Below are 26,937 nucleotides of genomic sequence, written 5' to 3'. Positions count from 1 at the left end.
AAATGACACAAATGGTAAATCCCTTCCACGACAATAGAAGCTGTTAATAGGGGACATGCTTACCTCTACACACTGCACAGTGACGTGGCATGCTCTGTACCAGATGGTTCAAGAGTTACCTTGGTAGTCGATCCCATTCCCCAGCAAGAGCGGTGTGGGGGTCTGAAGGTGTCCTTGGTGGAGATTGATAGGATGCAGTCCGTCTGTCGAATGCATCCCAGGCATCTTCTATACGATTCGGATCCAAGGATGTCGCTGGCCAGTCCATGCAATGGGTATCTTCAGGTCCAAGAAATTCGTTCACTACATCAACTCAGTGTGGGTGGATGTTAACGTCCATAAATAGGAAATCTGGACCGACAAAAGGCAAACATGTCGTAGCTGTACTTCATCTTTGTACCTCTGGAGGTGTACAGTATTCCAAGAGCGAAGTTGTTCATCTCAGTATGCCCATTCAACATGGTGCCTCCCCACACCATGACGCCATCACTACCAAACCGGTCTCTTTTCACTATGTTCCTAAAGTTGTATCGCCTATCAGGTGGTCTCCAGACTTACGTGCGACGAGACTCATATTGCAAACTGAAGCGGGAGTCATTTGCGAATAGCACTTTCCTCCATCCATTCACGGTCCAATTTTAACGTTGAGACTCCACAATACGCGGGCCCGTCTCTGTGTTGGAGTGAGCCGAATGCACAAGACCGGACGTCTGGCAAACAGCCTTGCTGTTCTGAGCCTTCGGTACCGAGTTTGTCGGGAAACAGCAAGTCCTGAGGCAGCTACAACCACTGCAGCCATTTGTGTTGCAAGTGTACTCCAATTCTGCCGGGCAATTACGGCCAGATATCGGTCCTGCTGGAAGGTGGTTGTTCTTGTTCGACATTGTTCAGGAGTACAACGAACATCTGTGTCTCGCAATCGTCACCAAAGCCTCGAAATGACACTGTGCGGTATATCCAAGGATACTGAATTTCCGACTGCGTCTGCACTGCTTTCAGGCGGCCGAGTATTCTACCGTGTCAGCTTCACGAAGAGACTGCAGTCTCCTCACTGTGAGTGGACAAACAATATTGAGGCATGAGTGGTATCATGCACTGTCTGTGTCTACATTTCGGTTACGTCGCTATTCACAACACGATGTACTCCTTAACTGCACTGAACGAACAAGTAGACAAATACTAATATTTACTGCGATGTTGGGTGATTGCTTACTTTTTTTTCTTTTCATTTTCGTGATTTCGTGATTATACTTAACTTTTGGACACAGCGTGTGTGAGGCCAAAGGGCTTTTAGAATTTAAAAAAAGTTGCAGCGGAGCTCCTGTTACTAGTGAACAACAGATGTAGGTCAAATGGTACAAATGGCTCTGAGCACTATGGGACTTAACATCTGAGGTCATCACTCCCCTAGAACTTAAAACTACTTAAACCTAGCTAACCTAAGGACATCACACACATCCATGCCCGAGGCAGGATTCGAACCTGCGACCGTAGCGGTCACGCGGTTCCAGACTGAAGCGCCTAGAACCGCTCGGCCACTGTGGCCGGCGATGTAGGTCACCTCGATCATTGCGAATGGTGTTGATTTTTGCGATCAAGTCACCATAGATAGCGTTTGTTTGTGTCATAGATTCGTGACACTATAACTTAGGTACATATAAGTCAGATAAACGGCCAAGGGTGCATCCTAGTTCTCAAACGCTCTAGAAATGAAGTTCAGAGGGGTAAGCACAACACCGGCCTTTAAACGCAGCAATCCACTCAGTCCATAGTAGATATTTATATGCGAATTCTATATTCACGATAAGTTCTCAGTACTTCCGTAGAATTTTGAGGCGAATATGTGGCAGGTAATGAAGTGAGGCAAATGGGAAGAGATTGCCCATTTTCGCCTCTCTGCGGCACCTCACATGACTGATTTCTCTGGGAGCGTCCAGTTGAAGGGACTGTCTACACAGTGCTGGTGCAATACTTTTTTTAGTCAATCGTAAAGGAGACAAAAATTACTATAATTTGAACAACAATCAGTCTTGAAACACGATTAATTTGGAAATTTCCCTTGAATGTATTTTTTATATCTGTCAATATAATATATGCACAGAAAGAAACTGATTTCAGACTTAACAAGAACCTCTAAACATAAAACTGAGGAAGGTAGTCAGAATACGATATGGAGTGGGTTTCGAAATACAAATTTAATGATGAAGCATATGTTGTGCAGGTGACGATGTACCACTGGGACCTACCGCAAGCACTGCAATACATCGGTGGATGGCCAAATCCACTACTCGCCGACTATTTCGTGGAGTATGCCAGAGTGCTGTTTGAAAACTTCGGTGACAGAGTGAGTACCGACAGTTATACTGTTTCCTGCGCGGGTTTCTGCCTGCTGGAACACATCTGACAGCCGTGGTTCTTCAGGTGAAGTGGTGGATCACGTTCAACGAGCCGGAGGTCTTCACCGGTGGCTATGCTTCCTCTGGCGGTCAGGCGCCTTCGCAGAACGCGTCTGGCATCGGCGACTACCTGGCCTCACACACTGTGATCAGAGCACACGGACTCGTGTATCGACTCTACGACGAGCAGTACAGGGCAACGCAGAACGGTGCGTTAAACGTCCCTAGTACTGAGTTTCCTATTGATCGGTATTATTTTATTACTACTATTCATTTAATCATTGTACATAAATAACCCAACCATTTTCGTCACTGGTATACAATATGCCACAGAGAACGGAGAAAATATTTCTTCCATATGCATAAATTCATAAAAATCTCGGATGAACCTCCCACTTACCTAATCTTTTCTGCAATAATATGCAGGGTGTAGAAAAATTTTGTAGCGAAATTTTAACCCTGGATAGCTGATGGCAGTAGGAACCAAAATTACTAATGTTGTGTAGGTCGACACTGCAACATTTGTAAACTACGGAAATCTGTCCACGGAATTGCTCTGTTGCCGGATGCACTGGACAACGCTCGTTAACGCAGCATTCCGTCGTGTTCCAGGCCATCCATCATCACCATTATACCCCGCCAATGAGCCTGTTTCGCCAAGTCGCCGATGAATTGCTGTAAACGTGTGTGGGTGGTGTCTTTCTGGGTACCGTTCCTCATACAACCGTCGAGCTTCATGCGCATTTCCGTCGGCTAGTTCGTAAAAAAAACCATATCTCGTTGTCCTTGAAACGAATACTGTGCCGCCATGCTTACTGTACGACTAAATCACAGGTGACGTGTGTATGCGGCCCTTATGTGTGAATGCCTCTGACGTCAGGTGGAGACAAACAGCAAGACTTATACGACACGTGTGCGTATCACATTGGTGCAGTGACGGGACGATTGACGTTTGTATGTGTGAACTGACAACCATAGCGCCGCCCTTCAACCGACGATTGGCAACAGGGCAATCCTACGGCCAATCGGAGCGCGTGGCGCCAAGTTTCCGTAGTTTAAAAATGGTGTGGTGTCGACCTACACAACAGTAGTAGTTTTGGTTCCCACTGGTATCAGCTACTCGGAGTTAAAATTTTGTGACACAGTTTATCTCCACCCTGTATATTCGGACACCGCTGCATTCACAACAGTCTGTACACTTCACTCACACAGTCATTATTCTTCTTCGATAAATATTTAGGTACGCTACCGCACTGAAAAAAGCCGAACAGGGATAACCATCAGCGGAAATTTTCTTTGCAAGAATCATCACAAAGTCGTAGTTAACACATTCCACTAATCCCTAACAAAAACGAAGATCCGTTTCGCTGTGAATAGTTCATTTTTTCTTCGATCATTCGAAAACTATACGGTATTAACATGTTTTTCATCTCTTTCTTACAGTAGACTAGAGTTTAGTTACAGTTGTTGTTTACTTGCGAGGAGATCCTGAAGTGTTTGGTACACGTAAGGAAAAAAGAAATTTACAAATGATCTAATACGCTGGTGTCCATTCCTCTCATTCTCTGTATCATACTCTTCAAGGATGTGAAAAGGAAAAACAAGTTTGCCTTGTTTTAAGGGGCTCTGGAAAGCCCTGTCTTTCCAGTGTTAAAATAGTGGTTATATACTACATGTTTTCTCAGAAAGTATTTGAGTTAGGAAGCTGAATTTTTTGCAGATTATTTATTGGAGTATTGGCTACAATGTAGTACAGGCATTTTAAAAAAAATGAATACGGTTGTAGGAGATTAATTTTTTCTATTGTAATGAAAATTCACTACTTTTCGTGCCGTTTTTTGTTTATAAATTCAACAATATACAGGTTTTTGGGAAACACCTGTGTTAAGTGACACAGATGGGACTACGTAACATTTCCCGATAATCTGAAGCAAATTGTTTGGTAGATCCTGAGAAAACATGTAATTCTTATGAAAAAATTTAAATTATTGGGAATCGGGTGACAAAGTTTGGAATACCGTTATAGCGCATTCCAGGTCCATAGGATGGATTATCTTCATCTTCTGCAAACTCCTCCTCCAGATTCCTCTTTGTCCTCCTCCTGTTTACACTGGCTGGTATTCATAGGCTCGTTAAAGCATTGTCAGCAGCCCGTAGACGTTGCTTGTCTAAAGCAAACATCGTTCGTACCATGATGAAAGCTATCTTCATTCCCATATTTCGAAATACTTCGCATCTTACAGCGTTGCCGTCTTTGCAAGTAACAACAGCATCATAGACACCACAGTGAAGTATCTCTCTTCCAACAAACAAGGTCTTGGGGATTCTTGACTATTTGACACTATTTACACTTCCATTGGGGTTTTGAGTTTTTCCGTGAACACACTTTTTCCACAGTCTGGGTGCTGCTTAGTCTCTTAAAATAGGTTTTATCACTTCTATTACACCATGAGCAGACTATGTTTATGAGTGTACACTTCACCAGCTAACAATCCCTTTTTGTACTTGCACCAACTTTTTTCTCCTTTGAGACACAAGTAATGACGGGGACTTTCATCGGTTGAAAAATTATGAAAAAAAAAGAGCCCAAACAGCCTTCTTCATTTCATCGACACTGTGTGTGTTTTGTCTAATAGCCATGCCATAATCGTTCTGTATTTTACGAAGTACAGTATCAGTTAACCTTCCCTTCCTATCCAAACCTTTACCATCACTGAGTTTTTGTTTTTTGTACGGCTCTTTGTCGCCGAAGTCTTGATCCCATTCGTTTCTGTACATGTCCAGTACACTCAAATTTCTACACACCAAGGTAATTCACATACCGCACTTTATCAAACGCAACAGAACGTTGAAATATACTAGCAACACCAGCCACTTCCATTCCTTCACTATTGCCACTGTAGTTAGCTGTGCAATTATTTTCATGTTTACCTTTATTTGTTTGTGGGTACCTACAATATTTAGATATTACTGCTATATCTAAAACTTCTCCTGTATACATGCTGATGGCAGATACTACATTATGAAGAGATGTGTGTCCCATTTATGACAGGTACCATCTAGTTCTGCAGTCAAGTCTGTAATACCACTGTTTTCTATTAGATTCTATACAGACATCTTCTACTATAGACCCTATAAATCTATTTTAGTTCGTAAACTTGGTTGGGGGATTTGGAAGATACATCGTACCACAGACAAGTGCACCTGCAGTAGCACTCTTACCAATTGTACGCATTGTACAAATCTAATGCTGTGTTCAAGATTTTGCTGTCATTATCTTCATTTGGAGTTACTGCAACACTGTTCAAAAGGTGGTCATATATGAACTTTTACCACACTTCACTTCCATGTCACCGGCAAGTCCTACGTGATTTTTATAGTGAGTTCCAGACCAACTTCACTACAATGACTACGTCTTACGCAGTTTGCAAAACTTCCATTGAGAACTGATATCAAATATTTCATCCACTCGTCTCGCTTATAAAACATTAATACTGAACCATATTTGCTCTGCGAAGTACTTTCTTTCTCACTTTCGTTGCAATGGGCAGGTGTACCAACAACACCTGGTTATCATCTTTATTGTTTACGGTAACAACACCTACCTTTGGATTTCCAACATTTCTCATTTTCTTAAAAGCCTTGAGAGTATTTCTAGTCACTTTACGTTTACCCATGATTACCCTACAATAAAACAGAGATTCAATGAACAGAGTTCACTATGAATATTTGCAGGACTTCAAAAGAGTAAATAAACATTAAGCACACAACCATCGAGTGAGCGATATATATAGAACTATCACAGTTAGTCGCAACAATTATTTTGTAACACTGATTCGCATCACTAAAATGTACATGATGAGTATGTAAATTCATGAGAACAACATTTGACAGCAGTTTAACAGCGCCACAATGGGTCGCGCCCATGCAGAATATATTTCAAAAATACTTCTAAAAAAGCTGTAGTGTTCTGAACTGAATAAATTAAAATCAGTTGAAAGGGAAAGTCTGTTGAGTTTTAAAATGCGTAAAAATAAAAATTGAACATTTTATGATTTTGAACCTTTTCAGTGCCCCTTATTGCACACATTTAATTCTAGTTCATACCAACTAAAGTACTTAATGTACCGTTGTAGACAAGCATCAGAAAGAATAACGGTTTACAATATTCCTTAAACAACAAATCGCAGTATTGACCCGAACCTGTCCCAGCGTCAAGCATTACGTGGCATGCGTGTTGTAGGACATAGATAATAGATTCTGTTCTGCTGAATAAAAGTCATCAGTGGAGTATATGATTTTGATCAACACTGTATCCCTTATGCATCTACTAAATTTTATTGTATCTCAGTTAAAATTTTTATGGTGCCTGACAAATACTTGATATTGTGTATTCTTGAGGAATTGACACTTTTCTCTCCCAAAGAGAGTGACTTTAGGAACTGTGTCCCTCGCTTCTGTAACTACTGTCCTCCTAGCAGTCATTTGATGACGCGACTTTCAAAGTCACTGCACTTTTTCACAAAATGCGAAATACTGGATACACAGCAACAAGATTTTCTGATTGATTGCCAACAATTAACAAGAGGGTATAGCATTTAAATTTTTCACGTATTTCCAGAACAGATTTATGTAAATTTGCAGTACAGAAACTTCAAATGCGGTGAACATTGAACCCCATGCTAGCAAAAACAATTAACAAAAACAATTCATTTACATGGTTCTCATGTAATGTTGAAAAACAATATAAGTAATATGTTGACAAGAGTGCAATTTTCTTCCAGTAACGTCACGTTCCAGTTTGATTGGAATGTAGAATATCTTAACTACAACTGTCAACGTCACAACTGAGTATTAAGTAGGTTGCCAGTGAATATCAGTGTCCTCTGTTCTTTTGTCTAGAACAGGTTTCCACGCTAAATCATTTTCTCTATTTATTTAGCAGGAGTATTCTTTCTTGTCTGACAGTACAATGCTTTTGGAAGTTACTGATAACTGATAGTAATAGCTATTTCATTAGCCTTCATCCCTCACTAATTTATGGTAATAAATTAACCCTCTTGCTCTTCTTGTGATACTAGTGGCATTTGCGAGCATGCTTCAGTAGATGATGATGGAGTTCATAGCTAAGATGAAGAAACAATGCACAACAAACTCCTGTGTTACTAAATAATGCCTAACATTCTTTGTGCTAACTGAAAGTAGGGAATTTATTAATTTTCCGAATGAAAATCTGTTACAGGCAGCGTAGGAATCACGTTGAATATTTCGGGAAGAGAGCCAGCTTCAAATTCGACTGAAGACTTGGAAGCTGCAGAGAGACGGCTTCAGTTCGATGTAAGTACTGTAACTGCCACACTAGCACTATTAGTTCATGTGTTTTTCTTTATTATTAATTTGAAAGTAAGTTTCGTCCTAGTGGCCGTGTTGCTACTTATTATCACAAGATGGCTTAATCGTGAACAGTTCAGTTCATGTCATTCAGTTACTGTCATGCTGGAGTGAATACTAGAGGAAGCTACTGGTATGGTTTAGACCTTGAGGTCCTTCATGGGAGGAAGTATAAATCCGTGTCTCCAGTGTAGATGCATTATTTGTGAAAAACTGAGCTATAGATCCTTCAAAGTTCTTATAATCGTTGACGAACAGAGTCTACAATTATGCAAAGATTTTATTTAATTGTTACTTTCAATGGATTACATTGTTTTAACTCTGAACCTAGAAACCTATAAGTGGATCATATTAATGTCCAGATGATCAATATGTGAAAGAACATTTGTTATGTAAACAGACGACCGTTTATTATTGATAAATAATTTTGCTAATTGATATTTGTCGCGTGAATTTCGAGAGGTATCGCTCACATTATTTGTTGCCTACAAGACTAAATGCAGTACTAAGAGGGTTCACTACATTGGTACATTCTACTATTGTACACAAGCATTACAGGCATGTTTTCCTACTTCTCTTCATTTCCCCACCTTTAGAGCAAGCTGCAGGCACTCAGCTTTGAGACACTTTCCCAAACACTACAGTGTCATTAGCAAACAGTTGCAGATTGCTCTCACCCAATCCCTGATTTCGTTAATGTATTTAAAGGACGAGAGTGGTCCTGTCACATTTCTCAGGGGCGCTCCTGGCAATTCCTTTGTCTCTGATCAACAGTCATCGTCCAGGGCAACGCACTGGGGTGTATTACTTAAAAAGTCTTGGAGCCACTCACTTATCTAGGAGCCGATGCAATACACTCGGACTTTCGTTAAACGGTCGACAATATGGCACTGTGTCTATGCCTGATATCTCTAGATATATTTAAAATCCAGTTTTCATACTTTTCTATTATATAGTCACCAGTTTTGCTAGTCAAAATGTCGCTGCGAACATCGATAAACTGATTATGAGGAAAAAGTACTGATTATTTTTATACATTGTTGATCAGGCTGGACTCTACGCACACCCTATCTTCAGCCAAGATGGGGATTACCCGACTGTAGTGCGTCAGAGGGTAGATGCCAACAGTGCAGCTGAGGGACGACCCCGCTCACGGTTGCCAACTTTCACTGAGGAAGAGATTGCATACCTCAGAGGTAAGCTTATGTCGTCCTACCACCTTTACATTCATGAATGCAGAGTACGTGCCATGATATCTCCAACATAATGCCAGATTTAACAAGTTTAAAATAATCTTTTATTTTCGCATTTTGTCTTCTTGTTCAAGTTCTTGTTCCTTTGTTTCTTTTTCATACACTTCAACAGCAGTGCCAAAAGCACCAGCTACTTTCCCTTCCAGAGCATGCACTCTTATCTTCCAATTTATATTTGCATGCTAAATTCGAAAACCCACTTTCTTCATTATTCATGAAACTTGTACTTCGTTTTAGTTTCTTAAAATGTCACTCACCGACCACACTAGGATATGACCTCTAGTTTTCTGTTCTTTAACGATCCAAGTATGGAGTAAAACACTCGTAAATAATACCTCAAATGTAAAATACATTTCGATCTGCTAACTTGTAAGTCACATTGTAATGTGTCACTACTGGCACGACCACTGTCATTCAGAGACTTAATTCATGTGATGCTATGTGTCTGCCTGTACACGTTTCATGTTGTAGCAAACATACCTTGAATGCTCCTAAGGTGATTTGCCACATCTGCACTGCTGTCCTACCTTATATACTACCTGTCTCTGTATTTGTTGTTGCTATCTGTACTTTCCCATGTCAGTCCATGGGTCAAGGAGACTCACATCCTCATCCAGGTGGTAGATGTTCCAAGAGTTACCTAAATCGCTTGAGCTGAGTATAGATATGAGTTCATTGGAAAAGACATTATTTATTTCCATTCCTATCCCTTTGCTCCATTTCCAATGGACCAATTATTGATGGGATAGACATTAATCTGCATTTCGAGGAGTGAGACTTACCAAGGGAAGAAAAATCACCCTCCACCCTAGAATTTGGTTGGAAAATATAGAAAAGTGGGGTAAGCGCAAATAGTTCCCGATTACATACCATGCACATCATCACACGACAACTTTCAAACTTTTTCATTGTCCCATGGAGTATTATGAGTTATATTCAGAAAAAGTTGTGGTTTACGATCAGTAGATACCCCTGTCAGTCCAAAAATACAGGAAAGTTAAGATGGTGGTTTTAATACTTCAGGTCTTCAGGTCTTCTACATAATGGGTACAACGCAAAAAAACGTCCATGCAGCGACGTGAAGCTATCAGCAAAGTCCTCTTTAGGATGTTTTCCAACTCAAACATCATACTGGTTGGAATACCGGTTATGTCATCAGAGTGGTGACGGTTCATGAGAGATTTTCCACCTTGTCGTTTTGTGGTAGATTCGTATTTATAACACCCATTCTCATCACCTATGATGACCGTTTTTTTTTTCCAAAAAAGAATTTTCCGAATTTTGCATTTCAACAATGTAGCGGCAGGCGTCAGGGCATCGTTGTTTTTCTTCAGAAGTCAAGATATGTGGGACAGATTTCACACGCAGTTTTCTAAAGTTGCTCTGTTGTGGTTTTTAAGTCAACAACACTGACACACAATCGCTGCATGTCCACTATTTAACACTGTCTGTTCAAAACGCACTAGTGGACTGTTTAACGTTGTTAGTTCAAGCATCCACTACTACGCTGACTTTGCTTGTGCGTCAGGATTAAAATCAGTCATGGAACGTTTGGCACGGACATGGTAGAAGGCCACAAGAAAATGTTATACGAATTCGTGACATACAAATGTGAATTTATAAGACCATTTGAGCTACAGTAGTTATACACTGCTGAGCGAAGATTTGATCACCGCCTACCGCGAGATCGAATACCTCCTGGTGCGTTGCGGGTACTTGAAATGGTAAGGAAAAAATGCAAGACGGTAGAGACGAATGATGAATAACTACAGCGGTGATATGGTCTACAAAATTCTCTGTCGTAAGCGATTGTGGCAAAGAACAGAAAGTTATGGCCTGGTGCCTAGAAACGAGGACCTCGTAAACAGCGAAACTCGTCGACAGTTGGCGAGCTACTGTCGTAGGTATTTGTGGAAAGTGGTTGGAGTATGGTGAAACCACTAACAGACGAGAGATCGTTGGACATGCCTGTCTCGTCACAGACTGTAGAGGACGGAGGGCTTGCCTTCTCTGTAAAGCAGAATAGGTGACGGGCTGTGGCAGCTTTGGTGGCAGAGTACATTGCTGCTTCAGGCAGTAATGTTTTGGAATACGCTCTGCAGCACACATTGTTCAATTTGGGCTTCCACAGGAGATGACACTTCCGTGTTCCCGTATTGAAGCGTCGACATAGTCAGTTACGATGGCACTGAGCGAGGGCTCATCGAGACTGGACCGTGGATAAACAGAAATGTCTCCCTTGCTCTGAAGAATCAAGTTTATCGTTACACCGGGATATGTCATTGTACAGAAAGCTACTCGAAACGTGAACTGCGCTACAGATGCAGGCTGCTACGGACAGTGTTATGCTATGGAGGACATTTACCGGGGCTTCCATGGGACTTGTGATAGTAATCGAAGGCACCATGACACTTGTGTACTATGTGAACGTTATTACAGACTGCACACATCGTTTCATGTGTGATGTTTTTCCTGAAAGCTACAAAATCTCCAGCAGGATATCTGTCTATGTCATTAGGTCATAATCGTGCTACAGTGGTTTAAGGAGCATGACGGAGAACTTGCGTTTATGTCTTGTCCACCAACCCAACTAAAATGAACCCGATATGACAAATACTGTTGGCCCATAACTTGTAGGAATTGCATATGTTATGCGTAGACAGCTGTGCTACATGGCTACCAACTTACCGATCAGCATTATACTGACCAAAATCATGGCTGACCTACCTCCCAGCTGAACACGTGGCACCGAATGTCTGACACTTTCGTTGCAACATGGTCGCCTCCATCCTCCTTACGACGATCGTGAGGCACCGCACCAACCACACACTCGTCTGTGATTCTTCTACCACTGATCCAGATTCCATTTCAGGTTTTCTCTTGCTTACATTCTTCACTCAACGTGGTTCTGTGTTTTTTTCTTTTTTTTAATTCTGTTTCGTAGTGGGTGCCTGGAGGGCAAATTCATCATGTAGAGACGACTGCTTACTCTGTGAAACAGCTTAGCAATTCCATTCCTTTTCAAAAGGAAAGAGCACACCTCGGAGTCTGTGTGTTGTGGTAGCAGCCATGAACTGGTGCTGTTATCCAAGGACGACAAGAAAGTGGTATATAATTGAGATCATTGTTAAGCGCATCACTGTAGCGGAGAAGCTGAATGTACAAAGGACGTCGCAGTGGTGTTCGACAACTCCATGGTCAGCTTCCCGCACAGACCATTCTTCCTGCCGCTGGTAACGATGCGCCAATAGTATAACCTTGAAATGACCCTGTGAGGTCTACTGATAGATTGAACTGCATATCCAATCTTCTTGAGATGGATATTTCGTAAAATCTGGCGGAATTTTGGCGTAAAAGGCGAACTGTCAATGATAATCCGAAAGACGACAGAGTTACGAGGTTTACCAGTTATTGAATGGTTGCCTTATTTTCAAAGGAAATACACATACTTAAATTAAGCATTGAAGAGAAATACATTGGAAAATCATGACATTTCGTAATAAAATTCAGCACACTGCTCTAGTAGAAAGCTTTTTGCACTATTGTGATGATCTTGAGACGTGATTTTTTTGCAACGCAGGTTAAGTCAGTCCAAATACGTTTCAATCCACTATAATAAATATATTTGGATCCCACCAAAATACGTTAACAGCACTGTCGTGAAATAGTATGAATATTAAGAAAGCAAATATCTTTACATGTAAAAGATTTTTGCTAATAGTTGTCCTCGTACATATTTTTGATCAACAGACAGAATTATTACATGTTACTACATGTTACTTTAAAATTATGGACATATACAGACTGAGGTGAAGAACGAAAATTTATACCAAGGCCAGGATTGGAACCTGGGAATCCTGCTTACAAGGCAGATATGGTAACCACTACGTCACCCTGACACAGTGTCTGCATAACTGCATGGACTACCGTAGCACATTTACCTCCACAATCAAAGTTCCCATTCACGCCTCAGCCATCTCGGCATTCCCCCTAAACTCAAAAAGCATTGCTGAGGCTCTCCAGCTGTACTGGAAAAGCACCCCAACATTGAACGAAACGGGGATCCTGCCTGAAAGCCAGACATAGGTGCTTTAACCAAGTGACACTACATGGTTCCAGAGTCCTTTTCAAGCCTCAAACATCTACAACGTATACACGGAGACTGAAGCAAGGAATGAATGGGTGAAGAAGGGAGGCATGCTAGTGTACTTGGAAAGTCATTGTGCCAGGGTGGAGTAGTGGTTAGCGCATCGGCTTGGGAACAGGGACCTTCGTTCGAATCCTATATAAAAAAAAAAAAAACTTCAAATGTGTGTGAAATCTTATGGGACTTAACTGCTGAGGTCATCAGTCCCTAAGCTTACACACTACTTAATCTAAATTATCCTAAGGACAAACACACACACCCATGCCCGAGGGAGGACTCGAACCTCCGCCGGTCCACCGCACAGTCCATGACTGCAGCGCCTGAGACCGCTCGGCTAATCCCGCGCGGCGAATCCTATCCTTCGTACAAATTTTCAATCGTCGCTTCAGGCTGTATAAACACATTATAGGTCAAGAGTAGGAAAGCTCGCTGGAGCCATAAAATTTCATTTGATTAAAGCAGATAAGCCTGGGTTTCAGGCAGGTCGCCCGTTTCGTTGGATGGTGAGGTGCAATTGGAATACAGTTGGAGAGTTCCTGCAGTGCTGTTCAAGCTCAGGGGGAAAATCAAGTGGGCTGGGAAATGGGATTGAGGAGTCCGTGCAGTTTCACAAAGCCACAGTACCAGTGGAGCCCAGTGGTCAGTGCATCTGCCGAGTGGGCGGGAGACTTAGGTTTGAATCCCGGCCTTGATAAAAATTTTCATTCGCCGCTTAACTCTGCACGTTTACATTATAATTTTTGAACTTGAAAAGGTCTTTGGAACCATTTACACTAAAGTGACAAAAGCCATGACATACCTACTAATTTCGTGTCTGACCTCCGATTGCCCAGCTTAGTGCACCAACTCGACGTGGCATGGACTCAACATGTCGTTCGAAGTCCCCTGCAGAAATAATTGAGCCATGCTGTCTCTATAATATCCGTAATTGCGAAAGTGTTGCCGGTATATAATTTTGTGCACGAACTGACCTCTCGATTACGTCCCATAAATTTTCGATGGGATTCATGTTGAACGATACGGGTGGCGAAATCATTCGCTCGAATTGTCCAGAATGTTCATCGAATCAATCGCGAACAATTGTGGCCCTGTAATATGTCGCATTGTCATCCATAAAAATTCCTTCGTTGTTTGGCAAAATAAAGTCCATGAGTGGTTGCAAATGGTAGCCAAGTAGCCGAACATAACCATTTCCAGTCAATGATTGATTCTGTTGGACCACAGGACCCAAACCGTTCCATGTAAAATCATCCCACACCACTGTGGAGCCACCAGCAGCATTGCACAGTATCTTGTTGACAGCCGGGGTGCATGGCTTCTTGGGATCTGCGCCACACTCAAACCTTACCATCAACTCTTACCAACTGAAATCGGGACTTACCACACCAGGCCACCGTTTTCCAGTCGTCTATGATCCAACCGATATGATCACTAGTCCAGGAGAGGCGCTGCAGAGCATGTCGTGCTGTTAGCAAAGACACTCGTGTCGATCGTCAGCCGCCATAGCCTATTAACGACAAATTTCGCCAACTATCCTAACGTATGCGTTCTTCGTACGTCCCACATTGGTTTCTGTGGTTATTTCACGCAGCGTTGCTTATCTGTTAGCACTGACAACACTACGCAAACGCCTCTGCTCTCGGTCGGTATGCGAAGATCGTTGGCCACTGTGTTGACAGTAGAGAGAGGTAGTGCCTGATATTTGGTATTCTCCACACACTCTTGGCACTGTGGACCTCGGAATAATGAATTCCCTAAGGATTTCGGAAATGGATTGCCCCATGCGTCTAGCTTCAACTATCATTCCGCGGTAAAAGTCTGTTAATTCCTGTCGCGCTTCCATAAACACAACGAAAACCCTTTCACATGAATCACCTGAGTACAAATAGTAACACTGCCACTGCACTATCCTTTTATACGTTGTGTACGGGAGGCTTCTGCCATCTGTATATGTGCAGACCGCCACCCCACGACTTGAGTCATGACAGTGAAGTTTCATTTGACTTGTACCTATGTGTTTTTTATGAGGCTACGTTCCGCGGCATTGAAACTATTTGTTATTTAACTGCAATGTTTTAGGCTCTGTAATTATCCGTAGATTAATTCGTTATACTTTTTGCGTAATTATTTCTTCCGTAATGTATACATTTGACAGCAACAAAACTCTTGTTACAGGTTCGTCTGACTTTTTCGGAGTTAACCATTATTTCACAACCATGGTGACATCAGGTGAATCTGGAGTATCTCCATCCAAGAGAAGAGATTCCGGCGTCGTCAGCGTCAACGTTGGGGTACGTTAGCTGTGGAAGTCTGACACTAAGTATTCAGCTAAATGCGCGACGATAAATAATTTAAAGTGGTATTTAGATCAGTTGAAGTACTTTATACACGACAGCAATTACTGTGTAGACGCTGCTTGTCATCAATATGCATTGATGACATATCACATAATTCAGTATGGTAGCTATAGGGCACACATTTCTTATTTACTGGTATAGTCAAGTACGAAGGACCTCACCAAGTAGAGAGGATAGGTAAAATAATGTGAATACCTGTACTTGGGAATGGTTTATCAATACGAGGTTGGACTCCCTTTTGCCCATAATGCATCTACATCTACATCTACATTTATACTCCGCAAGCCACCCAACGGCGTGTGGCGGAGGGCACTTTACGTGCCACTGTCATTACCTCCCTTTCCTGTTCCAGTCGCGTATGGTTCGCGGGAAGAACGACTGTCTGAAAGCCTCCGTGCGCGCTCTAATCTCTCTAATTTTACATTCGTGATCTCCTCGGGAGGTATAAGTAGGGGGAAGCAATATATTCGATACCTCATCCAGAAACGCACCGTCTCGAAACCTGGCGAGCAAGCTACACCGCGATGCAGTGCGCCTCTCTTGCAGAGTCTGCCACTTGAGTTTGTTAAACATCTCCGTAACGCTGTCACGGTTACCAAATAACCCTGTGACGAAACGCGCCGCTCTTCTTTGGATCTTCTCTATCTCCTCCGTCAACCCGATCTGGTGCGGATCCCACACTGATGAGCAATACTCAAGTATAGGTCGAACGAGTGTTTTGTAAGCCACCTCCTTTGTTGATGGACTACATTTTCTAAGGACTCTCCCAATGAATCTCAACTGGGTACCCGCCTTACCAACAATTAATTTTATATGATCATTCCACTTCAAATCGTTCCGCACGCATACTCCCAGATATTTTACAGAAGTAACTGCTACCAGTGTTTGTTCCGCTATCATATAATCATACAATAAAGGATCCTTCTTTCTATGTATTCTCAATACATTACATTTGTCTATGTTAAGGGTCAGTTGCCACTCCCTGCACCAAGTGCCTATCCGCTGCAGATCTTCCTGCATTTCGCTACAATTTTCTAATGCTGCAACTTCTCTGTATACTACAGCATCATCCGCGAAAAGCCGCATGGAACTTCCGACACTATCTACTAGGTCATTTATATATATTGTGAAAAGCAATGGTCCCATAACACTCCCCTGTGGCACGCCAGAGGTTACTTTAACGTCTGTAGACGTCTCTCCGTTGATAACAACATGCTGTGTTCTGTTTGCTAAAAACTCCTCAATCCAGCCACACAGCTGGTCTAATATTCCGTAGGCTCTTACTTTGTTTATCAGGCGACAGTGCGGAACTGTATCGAACGCCTTCCGGAAGTCAAGAAAAATAGCATCTACCTGGGAGCCTGTATCTAATATTTTCTGGGTCTCATGAACTGCGATTCTTCTTGGAATAGTGGTGTACAGTAATTGCATAGCCTCTAGTGGAATGTTATGCCACTCTTCGATCAGAATCTCTTCTAACTCCTGTAGTAACGAGGGAGGCGGAAATCTGCCCCAGAGTCTGCGCTCTAATAGTGCCTACAAGGGTTGGAAAATGCTCAACTCCGAGAACTGTGCTGGCCAAAGAAGACGCGGCAGTTGAGTTGCAAGCTCCTCGTACCACGATTGTACTGTCCTGGCTGTGCGAATTGGTGCATTATCGTCCTGAAATATGGCAATTTGAATCATGGGGTGCACCTGACCACCTATAATGTTCACATAATAGTTCGCTGTAACACGGCCTTTGAGAGTAATGATGGGACGAACAGAACACCATGATACGGCTGGCCACACCATCACACTTCCTTACCCGATGGAATCGAGCAATCAGGGTTGTAGGCTTCCTTTGGCGTTCTCCAGACGTAAGCCCTGCCCGACGTTGACTCGTCGGACCATATGATGTTTTTCCATTGATCAACCGTCCAGGATTTATGCTCCTGACACCATGTTATACGCTTCTTTGCGTTGGTTGTTGTCACTAATGGTCTGGGTATAGCAGCTTTATGGACTCGATAGATACGGGGCCTCGAAGATGGCTGTGAAGCTCTGCAGTCACTTTAGCCGCCATAGTTTGGTGTTGTTTTGACACAATTCGTGTTAGCGTACATCTGTCTCTGTCATTTAGTTTTGATTTGCGCCCACTATTACGTTTACACGATGATGTCTTTCCATATTTTGTGTAGGCTGTCATGACTGTTGAAAAAGTTGCTCTTGAAACGTTCAATAAGTTGGCATAATTGGTTACTGATGCTCTAGCTAATCGGGCGCCCATCATCTACCCTCTTTGGAACTCTGTTAGGTCTTTCACCGCACGTGGATCTCGACCTCTCCATACGAAGTGTGCACTAAGCATATACAACCTACTCTGATGCCTAGTCCGTACTGAACACGCACAGTCCAGCGCGACACGTGCCTTACCTGTCCACAAGTCTACAACAGAGTACAACATTCAGTTACCGGCCGGTACTGACAATTAAATACAACAATAACACAAATGAGAACCTAAACTGATGTTGTCCCCACATTAATGAGCTGGCATCGCAAGGAAACATTTTGTTACTGAATACAATTCGCGGCCGCAGCCGCCACTTAAGCAAACACACGTGAGATACCAGCACGCCAGACAAACCGTATACAGCAAACACCCTCTCCATTTTAACGTAATAGAGCATAAAATATCTTAATATAGGAAAGAGCAGATTAAGCCGACACAGAGATCAGACAAGATGTACAATCAGGCAAGTCAAGTTGCGTAACGGATAACTAGAACAGCTGGCGACAGCGGAAGAATGTTGAGGAGGTGGCACACACTTTCGTAGTAGTCTACACAAGCAAATAATTAAGCTCAACATTGCACCAGGCTGCTGATTTCAATGCTGGTCTAGCAAAACCGGAATGGATAGCCTCTAACGAATCTCACCTGTGAGTCTCACAGAAACACTGAGGCCGTCATTGCATAATTCTTTAGGGGTTGTAACTAGCGCGTTGTACCGTGCCAACTGCCCGTACTGAAACCTTCACAAATAGCGGCGTATGGCGTACTCGTTCCTCTCCAGCAAGGCCGGGCGTGTTTTCTTCCTCACACAGGCCACTACTTCCCGCTAAAAACACACGCCGTGCAGCCTACACGCTACCAAGTGCCAAGCCAACGCAGAACTCACTGCTTGACCGTTCGCATTGACAGCCGAGACGCGGCTCTCTACTCCACATTCCTCCTAAGACTCTCCCCTTGTGCTCACTAACCTCTCTGACAGAGATAATTAGCCGTAAATAGGAAAGATAAACTAGGCGATAACTGATGCCAACAGGAACAGCAGCGGAACTGGACCCAGTACACTATCCTGAAAGACACCTGTGTTTATCTCTTCCTTGGATTGCAATGGTTCCACTAAAAATTTTTCATCAGGAGACATAAGAACTTTCTCTGCACTTTGCATTGTTTTCCAAGACGGCAAGGGAAAGACAGATTTCACAGTGTATACTCTATAGTGTTTTCTTGATTTCTGAAACCAGTTTGTACCCATGTCCCACTTGTCGTGAGCATTCATTTCTGATCTTTTAATATAACTTTGCTTCCGTGCTATTAAACTCAATCCTACGTAACATATGTATCGTCATTTTTTCCTGTTCCAGCAATTTCCTTGGGCATTTCGCAACTTACTGAACTGGATTGCCAATGAATACCCAGGTTATCCTATTATTGTGACCGAAAACGGCTTGGCAAATGGTGGAGGTCTCAATGACACAGATAGAATGAATTACCTTACGGTGAGTTCCGATTATTGCTTTAAAATATTGATAACATTAGGAGCTTATCTCCATAAAGCCAGATCTTTAAATATGTTAAATATTGATTGCAGTCTTACTTGACGGCGCTTCTGCAAGCTGTCAACATCGATAGCGTTCCAGTGATTGGCTACACTGCCTGGAGTCTCATGGACAACCTAGAATGGAACAGTGGTTTCACGTGAGTCCTTGTGCATTTTCTTGCTCAATTTTGTTTATTCCTGAGGAAGAGACAGAGATCTGAAGTGATTTATCCATCATGAGGATCTCTTCGGAGAAGACAGGAAATGATGAAATGAAAATTGGCTGGATTGAAGCCATGAGCCAAACAATTATTTCAGTTCTTGAAGAGGCATTCTATTTCACTCTTGTTGGCCACACATATTCCTTTGAGTGGAAACGATGCTTAATTCGATCTAGGCCGAATAATAACAACCGAAAATCACCATGCTTTTACTAACTGATTAGAATATTGTCAACGTTGTCAAAGACTTAGTATTATGTTCAAGAACAGACACTGGATTATCTTAATATTTATCAGTGCGATACAAGTCAATCAGGCTTCCAAAAACGCGTTACGACAACAAGTACATTAATTAAAGTGACTGAGTATCTTAACCCATGGACTGACAGAACATTGCTTACTATCAGCTCAGTATTTGAGGCGTATTGTTTCGTTACATTAGGTTCGAAAATTAAACAGTTGAATTTCTCAGATAGTGCACTTATGGGGTGCAACGGACAGGTGAAAAAGAAACAACGAACCAGTTATTTAAGGATTGGAAAAGTTGTCATGGTAAAATGTCCTCTCAAGGGTGCTTTAGAAGTTAACAGACGGTTCCGCTTTTATTCCTGTGTAGGCCAATTGTCAATTCCTTAACTATGTTATATTATAGTAAATGTACCTTAATCCTGACTGTATCGAACTGCAGCAGAGTGCTAACACTAAAACAATTGCTTCTTCTGTATCACCTGTGAGCAACATCAAGATTGGTTCAAAATTTGGATCTCAAACTACAACCGATTCCAGCTAGCAATAAATGCTTGCATGTGTTTGTAACGGTCGGTTCTTTGGTCACGTTGTCCTTGTGCTCAGATAGTGTGAGGCAACCAGCAAAGCAATGTGATTTTTTTTACTAGTTCTGTTTTGTTTATCGGTTTCATAGAAACTCCTCTCCTCAATACCTCTTCAGAAATTATTCCAAATCTGAAGCACAAATACTTATACGTTCAGCATCTTTGCTGAATCGAAGTATAACTCTAAATATTCCATTATATCAGCCATACGTGTTCTGAAACATTCTGACCAGTAGCCCGATTCAAATACTTCTCCTGGGTTCATTATTGCAGCTCCTTTATTGAAACACGTAGGTATTCCTCTTGCGCAACAATTTGTAGCTAACAATATTTCAGCTTTCCCATCTATACAGTTTTGCTTCTTTCCTCCGTCATCTCGTCTAATGTTAATTTTCATTTTGGTAGCGACGGTTCCCTGTTATTCCTCCATCTTTCTAGGACCAAATAACAATGCGCGAAGAGTGAGAACTTGCAAACTGTAGCTGGGTTCTCTGAGAGAACATATTTCCTTTCATTCATTGACGTTGCTGACTCCACCATAAACAGGTCTTTCACTATAGGCATGCGAGCGAAACACAAAATCTGGAATCCAGGTCAGCTCCTCTAATATACAGTTCTTAGGCAAGCTGCAACTGCCCAGTAACCTCGAAGCTTTGCAGACCGTCGTCTAGCAGACTTCACTGGATTTCTTTGTGATGTGATAAGCTAAGGGCTCTGTCATGTTGTGTAGCGACTAGCCCTGGTCGACGTTGTGCTGGCATAGTGGCACAGGATGAACACCACATTCATCGGCACCTCAAAAAGCGCATGGAAATGACACTTTACCGCACAGTGAAAACTATAAGACTAAGGTCAATTTGGAATACACTGTGGAAACGTAATGAGTTTTACGCGTCTGAACATAGGAAAAGACACTGAAATACAAAAATTGAATCTAAGACAAAGAATATCTCACCACGAAGCAGTAACCCAAATGGGACGGAAATCAGTAGGTATGATGTTCATGTACAGAGAAACAAATGATAAAAATTTCATAAAAATTGTATGATTTATTCATGAGATGGAGCTTCACAAACTCAAGAAGTCAACAACACTTTGGTGTACTTCTGTCTCTTATGCAAGCAGTTATTCAGCTTGGAATCGATTGACAGTGTTGTTGGATGTCCTCCTGATGGATATCGTGCCAAATTCTAACAATTGGCGTGTTACGTCATCAAAATCCAGAGGCGGTTGGATAGTCCAGTCCGTAACGCTACAACCGCTCTCTTGTGGAGAGAGATGTGGCGTTTTCGCTGGCCAGTGTAGGGTTTCACAAACACAAAGTCAAGAAGAAGAAACTCTCTCCACGTGCGGGTAGGCATTATCTTGCTGAAATGAAAGCCCAGGGTTGTTTGCCATTAACGGCAAGAAGACACGGCGCTGAATATCATCGACGTACCGCTGTGCTGTGAGGGCGGCGCCGATGACAACCAGAGAGGTCCTGCTACGAAGCCAAATGGCAACCCAGACCATTACTCTCGGTTGTCAGGTCGTGTGGCAGGCTACAGTCAGACTGGTACCTCACCGCTGTACGAGGCGTCTCCTGACAAGCCTTTGGCGTGGAATCTCATTGACAGGAACAGGATAGTCTTCAGTGATAAGTATCGCTTCGAAGTGAGCCCCGGTGCCCAGCGAAAACATGTCTCGAGGCGCCTTTCACAGTGGTGGGATACCAACTTGACTGTCGGCCTCTATACGCCCCTACAACCAGGAGTTCCGAGGGCTCTTCATTTCAGAGCAGGCCGCTTTGATTGTAAACGGTGACCGTCTTGAAACACAGCAGTGCGTCCACGATATTATACTTCAACTGTATATGATTAATGTATCACCTACATCTCAGATACAGGCAGCATTAACCCCATTTCGCTCATAGATAAGGTGCTGTCCAATACTGGAGAGTCTTCGCAATACTGATGCGAGTTTAGATGGGAAACAGAAATGGACTGAGGCGTGAGCAGGAGTTTGGGTTGCGGAAGAAGGTGTCCTGCGGTAGCCCATGCAGCGGTGACAGTTGCAGTGCCAGTGTCGTGTAATGGCCAGCACACCTACGTAATAGGCAGGAAACTTGTATTCGAATTCCAGTGCTGACACAAATTTTAATGCATTTGCCTGACATAATTATCGTAGATAAATGTGAGGCTCAGTATGTCTCGGTATCATCAAACTGTTAGATAAGTAAGACATTCCAGTGGTCATACGATACCAGATGCTTGAGCAACGTGGTCGATGGCAGAGTACACTTCGTTTACATGAAGTTTCAACTTAGCTCAACAGAAGACAGCTGTTTCATCCATCTAACACCACCGTATCTCTAACTATTCCGCTCCATAACATAACCTCAAACTAGCGACAGACGCCTTATTTTTTAATTTTTCTTTGTTTGCACAGCGGATTGCCCGAACTGAAACTTTAGAGCAGCAAAAGTACTGGCTGTAGGAGAAAGTAAATTACACACCTCTTTCGCCTTTCTCCTTGGTCCAATTCTCACTCGGCAGAAATCATAATCCATCGTTCAAACAGCGTATTTGCTTCAGCACCCCCTCGCCGACGGTTCATAGCCTACAATACCGTGGTGAAGCACCAGCAACAACTCCGATACGGAGACGAACGAGCTGTGTGCACATCACCACGTAATTGAATAAAATGTTCTCGGGTTTCCAACCGCATCAATTGCTCTCGGTTAAGCACTCCTTGGCCATTGTCAAGTGTTATGACTGCCAGTGGGCTGTTGGTGCGCCCTTATATACGCTAGCTGCCGGCTGTGACGTCACTGGTGCCCGTGACATTGCCATATATGGGCATGTTTTGAGTCGGCGTTCGATGTGCCCTCTTCAACCGCGCGATCGGTGGGTCCCACACAGCGCTGAGTTGCAAGCCACCGTCTCAAAAAATGGTTCAAATGGCTCTGAGCACTATGGGACTCAACATCTTAGGTCATAAGTCCCCTAGAACTTAGAACTACTTAAACCTAACTAACCTAAGGACATCACACACACCCATGCCCGAGGCAGGATTCGAACCTGCGACCGTAGCAGTCCCGCGGTTCCGGACTGCAGCGCCAGAACCGCACGGCCACCGTGGCCGGCGCCACCGTCTCCATTCAGGATGTTTGCGGTAATTTTTATTTCAATAGCTTCCTTTACTAAACTGTCCCAGAAGCCTTTAGTGCCAGCCACGACAGAGAAATCGTCAAATTTTATGTGGTGACTGGTTTCTAACGCATGCTCAGCTAACGCAGATTTCTCTGGATAGCGTAGGCGATAATACCTCTCATGTTTCCAGAATACCTCTCATGTTCTTTCCTGCGTTGTTCCAACGTGCGCACTGCTTGTCCGATGTAATTCTGTGCTCTACTATGACTGATTTTTCAAGTTTTCTGGACTGGATGTGCCGGCTGTGTCCAATGCAGTGCTCGTAGACGAAGTGGATTGCCTGCCGTAAGTAATTTTCGTCACTTTCACATGTCAGATTGTGCATACCAAATACTTTCGCATCCAGGCTATCTTTCACATGACGTATAAACTTCTTAATTCTCCACAGAGATTGTAATACTAGTCTAATACTATATTCACAAGCTGCGACGTCGTCGCGAAAAAACACAGTGACCCGAATATGTAATAAGTTTCCTTTAATTTACGTCTATGGTCATAATCTTTTCTGTTTAACACATTACCGGTTTCGGTCTTTAATGACCATCATCAGATCTGTCTCATAAAAACAAAGTCCTAATGCACTGCAGCCATAGTGACAGAGTCAACTGTTAAATGCGGAATCAGCACCAGCATCGTCAAATATGTCAGTCTGGCACTAGACCTAAGTGTAGGGAGGAAACGGAGCGCAGGAGACGAGTCCATTAAGGTGGTTCAACCAGATGTGGGCTGCAGTAGTTATTCAGAGATTAAGAGGCTTGTACTGGATAGATCAGCGTGGAAATCTGTATCAAATTGTTTTTGGATTGAAGACCACAACAGTAGTAACAGTCCTGCTCTTGGGGTGACGTCACTTCGCCAGCGGATGTCAGAGTTCCAGGCAACAGCACCCGATGAATGGCAAACCTGAACGCCACTATTACGGAGGCTGACTTTGATCCCAGCAAACGTCTCCTGACGAAGGAATTTGTGATTAGCTTCGAAAGCTAGAGTTTAACTTCGATTTGACATGGTCCATACTCCGACAAGACTTTATACAAGGATGTTGCCTTCTTAAATTTCCATGTTGTAATCACTGCGTATGGGCTACATATTCCTCTGTAAACAATTCACACTTTTCCTTCTGTCGGTTTCGCAACAAATCGTAATTGTGACCCTGACTACAAGATCTTGAAAACCATTATCTTCGTTTTCCCTGTATCACACGTTCCTGTTGATTTATGTACTGTGTGTATATACCTTACAGTGAAGATTACAGAAGCGACAGTAGATCTAATATACATGCATGTCAAAGACTTACTGTTTGTCATTGTTTGCAGCATAAAATACGGACTATACGAGGTGGATTTCGACAGCCCTAACAGAACCAGGACGCCGAAGGAGTCTGTATCTCTCGTTTCGCAGATCTACGGGAGCAGGGAAGTGCCTGAGGAATACTTCCGCTATACTGTTCTCTGAATTTGTTACTACGACTTGCTTTGTTCTGTCCTATATACTGTATGTCTGTAATGAGGAAATAAAGCACTTCGGCTCACACTCTTAATCAATGAAGTTATTTTCTTGTGTGTTAATGAATGCATTGTGCAAAAGCACTACGCTTTGCTATTCAGATTTTTATATCCTTTTGTACTTTGTATAGCAAACCAGAACGAGAAACACGTGTCACATCAATCCACGACGACATATTGATATTTAAAGACGAGGCTCAGCAGTATGTAGATTACAGAGCGGACCGTGTTATTAATTCCAGTTTCCTTATCGTGTATGTAATTCTTGAATCTTTACTACATCACTTTCATGGAAATTAGATATCACCCATTTTCTTTGTACCTGCTTTTAATTATTTCGTTCAAATGGGTCAAATGGCTCTAAGCACTATGAGACTTAACATCTGAGCTCATCAGTCCCCTAGACTTAGAACTGCTTAAACCTAACTAACCTAAAGACATCACACACATACATGCCCGAGGCAGGATTCGAACCTGCGACCGTAGCAGCAGCGCGGTTCCGGACTGAAACGACTAGAACCACTCGGCCGGCTAATTATTTCGTCCTAAATTAGAACCAAGTAGACAAGATGAGGAAAGAAAAAAGAAATGAGATGGCAAGGAGAGACTAGTTGGCAACCAGCAAGTTAAGATCAGCTGCTCATGGAAGCTAAGGCTGCTTCGAACGCCACAGTGTCATGTACCGAGAGGGGGAGTGCGGGACACGTAACTACGGTAACAGGGTCTTACCTCAGCAGACTCTTGTCTGACTGGAAGATAATGAGGCTGCCTGTAGACTTCGAACTAATGCTCGCCTGCAAGATGTAAGTGCTACAGAGTATGGAACACGGTGAGGATGATTAAGGAATCGGAGAAGACATTTGTAGAAGTCCCCTATGTCGTACAACTTCGGATAGCTCCTCTGGCACTAATGATCGACACAACTACACATAAATGGCCCATCTGCAGCTCTAAGAAGACATATCGGTAGCAACGGCTGACACAGAGGTAGTGGAAAATAAGTCCAGCTTCCCTGCGACATGAAGACAGCGTCCACTGGTGACTGTGTAGCCCTACTCTTCCTTGGGCACTGAGGAACCCCTATTTATATGGCTCGTGTGCCTGCTTCCCGAATTTTTCGAACCACTCGTACGTACACAGTTCTCTTCCATTACCATATCTGTTTACGTCTTGCAGCTTTGTCCTGCTGCCGGGGTTGGCCTTTGCCTAGTCACGTAGTCAAGAGTGTACTCTCCCCTGTTTCTCGCCAGGTGCCGAGAGGCCATTTTGCGTATCTCGTTCAAAAACTGCGACAATGTTCCCGGGCTCCCTTTGCCGCCCACAGTGAAACAATTCCCGACTTTTTCATTAAATTCTATGGCGCGCGCAAGTGCGGTTTGTAATGACAATCTATCAATTTTCTCCCCCAGCGTGCTCTGCAAGGACCAACAACTTAACATAGCTTTTCAATGTCAATGAATTTTTGCTTCTTCATATGATTACAACGCTGATAACGATGTATTAATGTTAAGTACAAGAAATGGAAGTCCAATAGTGAACTGGGGCCGAATTACAAAGAATTTAGGTCTCTCAGTGACCCATACACACACCAAGATTACCTGAGACAAACATGAGATGATCCTAGATGACGGTAGTGGCTCTAAACGGCCTGCAGAAAAGAAGAGATTCTTTTAACGGGATCAAAGCAGCGTATCGGGCGTTCAGTAAAATTTGCCGGACAAGCACAGTTCCGTGATGTAGCTATTGCCTTAAGGCGGCAGTCAGTCCCCTAAAACAGTATGTCCTGAAGAGCGCTGTTACTGGCTGAATTATCCCTCCGTATATGTTTGAATTTTTG

At 42.9% G+C, this 26,937-nt stretch overlaps 1 protein-coding gene across 1 annotated transcript in view; it reads left to right on the top strand.

The window, feature by feature from the left end:
* LOC126094623 (myrosinase 1-like) overlaps positions 1 to 25,135 on the top strand; it is a 62,069-nt gene extending 36,934 nt beyond the window's left edge. Inside the window, exons 4-11 of the mRNA XM_049909104.1 lie at positions 2,222 to 2,344; positions 2,422 to 2,605; positions 7,639 to 7,733; positions 8,836 to 8,983; positions 15,363 to 15,478; positions 19,175 to 19,309; positions 19,402 to 19,508; positions 24,912 to 25,135. Coding sequence (XP_049765061.1) covers positions 2,222 to 2,344; positions 2,422 to 2,605; positions 7,639 to 7,733; positions 8,836 to 8,983; positions 15,363 to 15,478; positions 19,175 to 19,309; positions 19,402 to 19,508; positions 24,912 to 25,050 — 1,047 coding nt within the window. The 3' untranslated portion in view covers positions 25,051 to 25,135. The remainder of the gene's footprint in view (positions 1 to 2,221; positions 2,345 to 2,421; positions 2,606 to 7,638; positions 7,734 to 8,835; positions 8,984 to 15,362; positions 15,479 to 19,174; positions 19,310 to 19,401; positions 19,509 to 24,911) is intronic.
* The last annotated feature ends 1,802 nt before the right edge of the window (positions 25,136 to 26,937 follow it).

The sequence above is a fragment of the Schistocerca cancellata genome, chromosome 8, assembly GCF_023864275.1.
Source record: "Schistocerca cancellata isolate TAMUIC-IGC-003103 chromosome 8, iqSchCanc2.1, whole genome shotgun sequence".
Taxonomy (NCBI): Eukaryota; Metazoa; Arthropoda; class Insecta; order Orthoptera; family Acrididae; genus Schistocerca; species Schistocerca cancellata.
The sequence above is the reverse complement of the archived record's forward strand: the minus strand, read 5'-3'. Positions and strand labels throughout refer to the sequence as shown.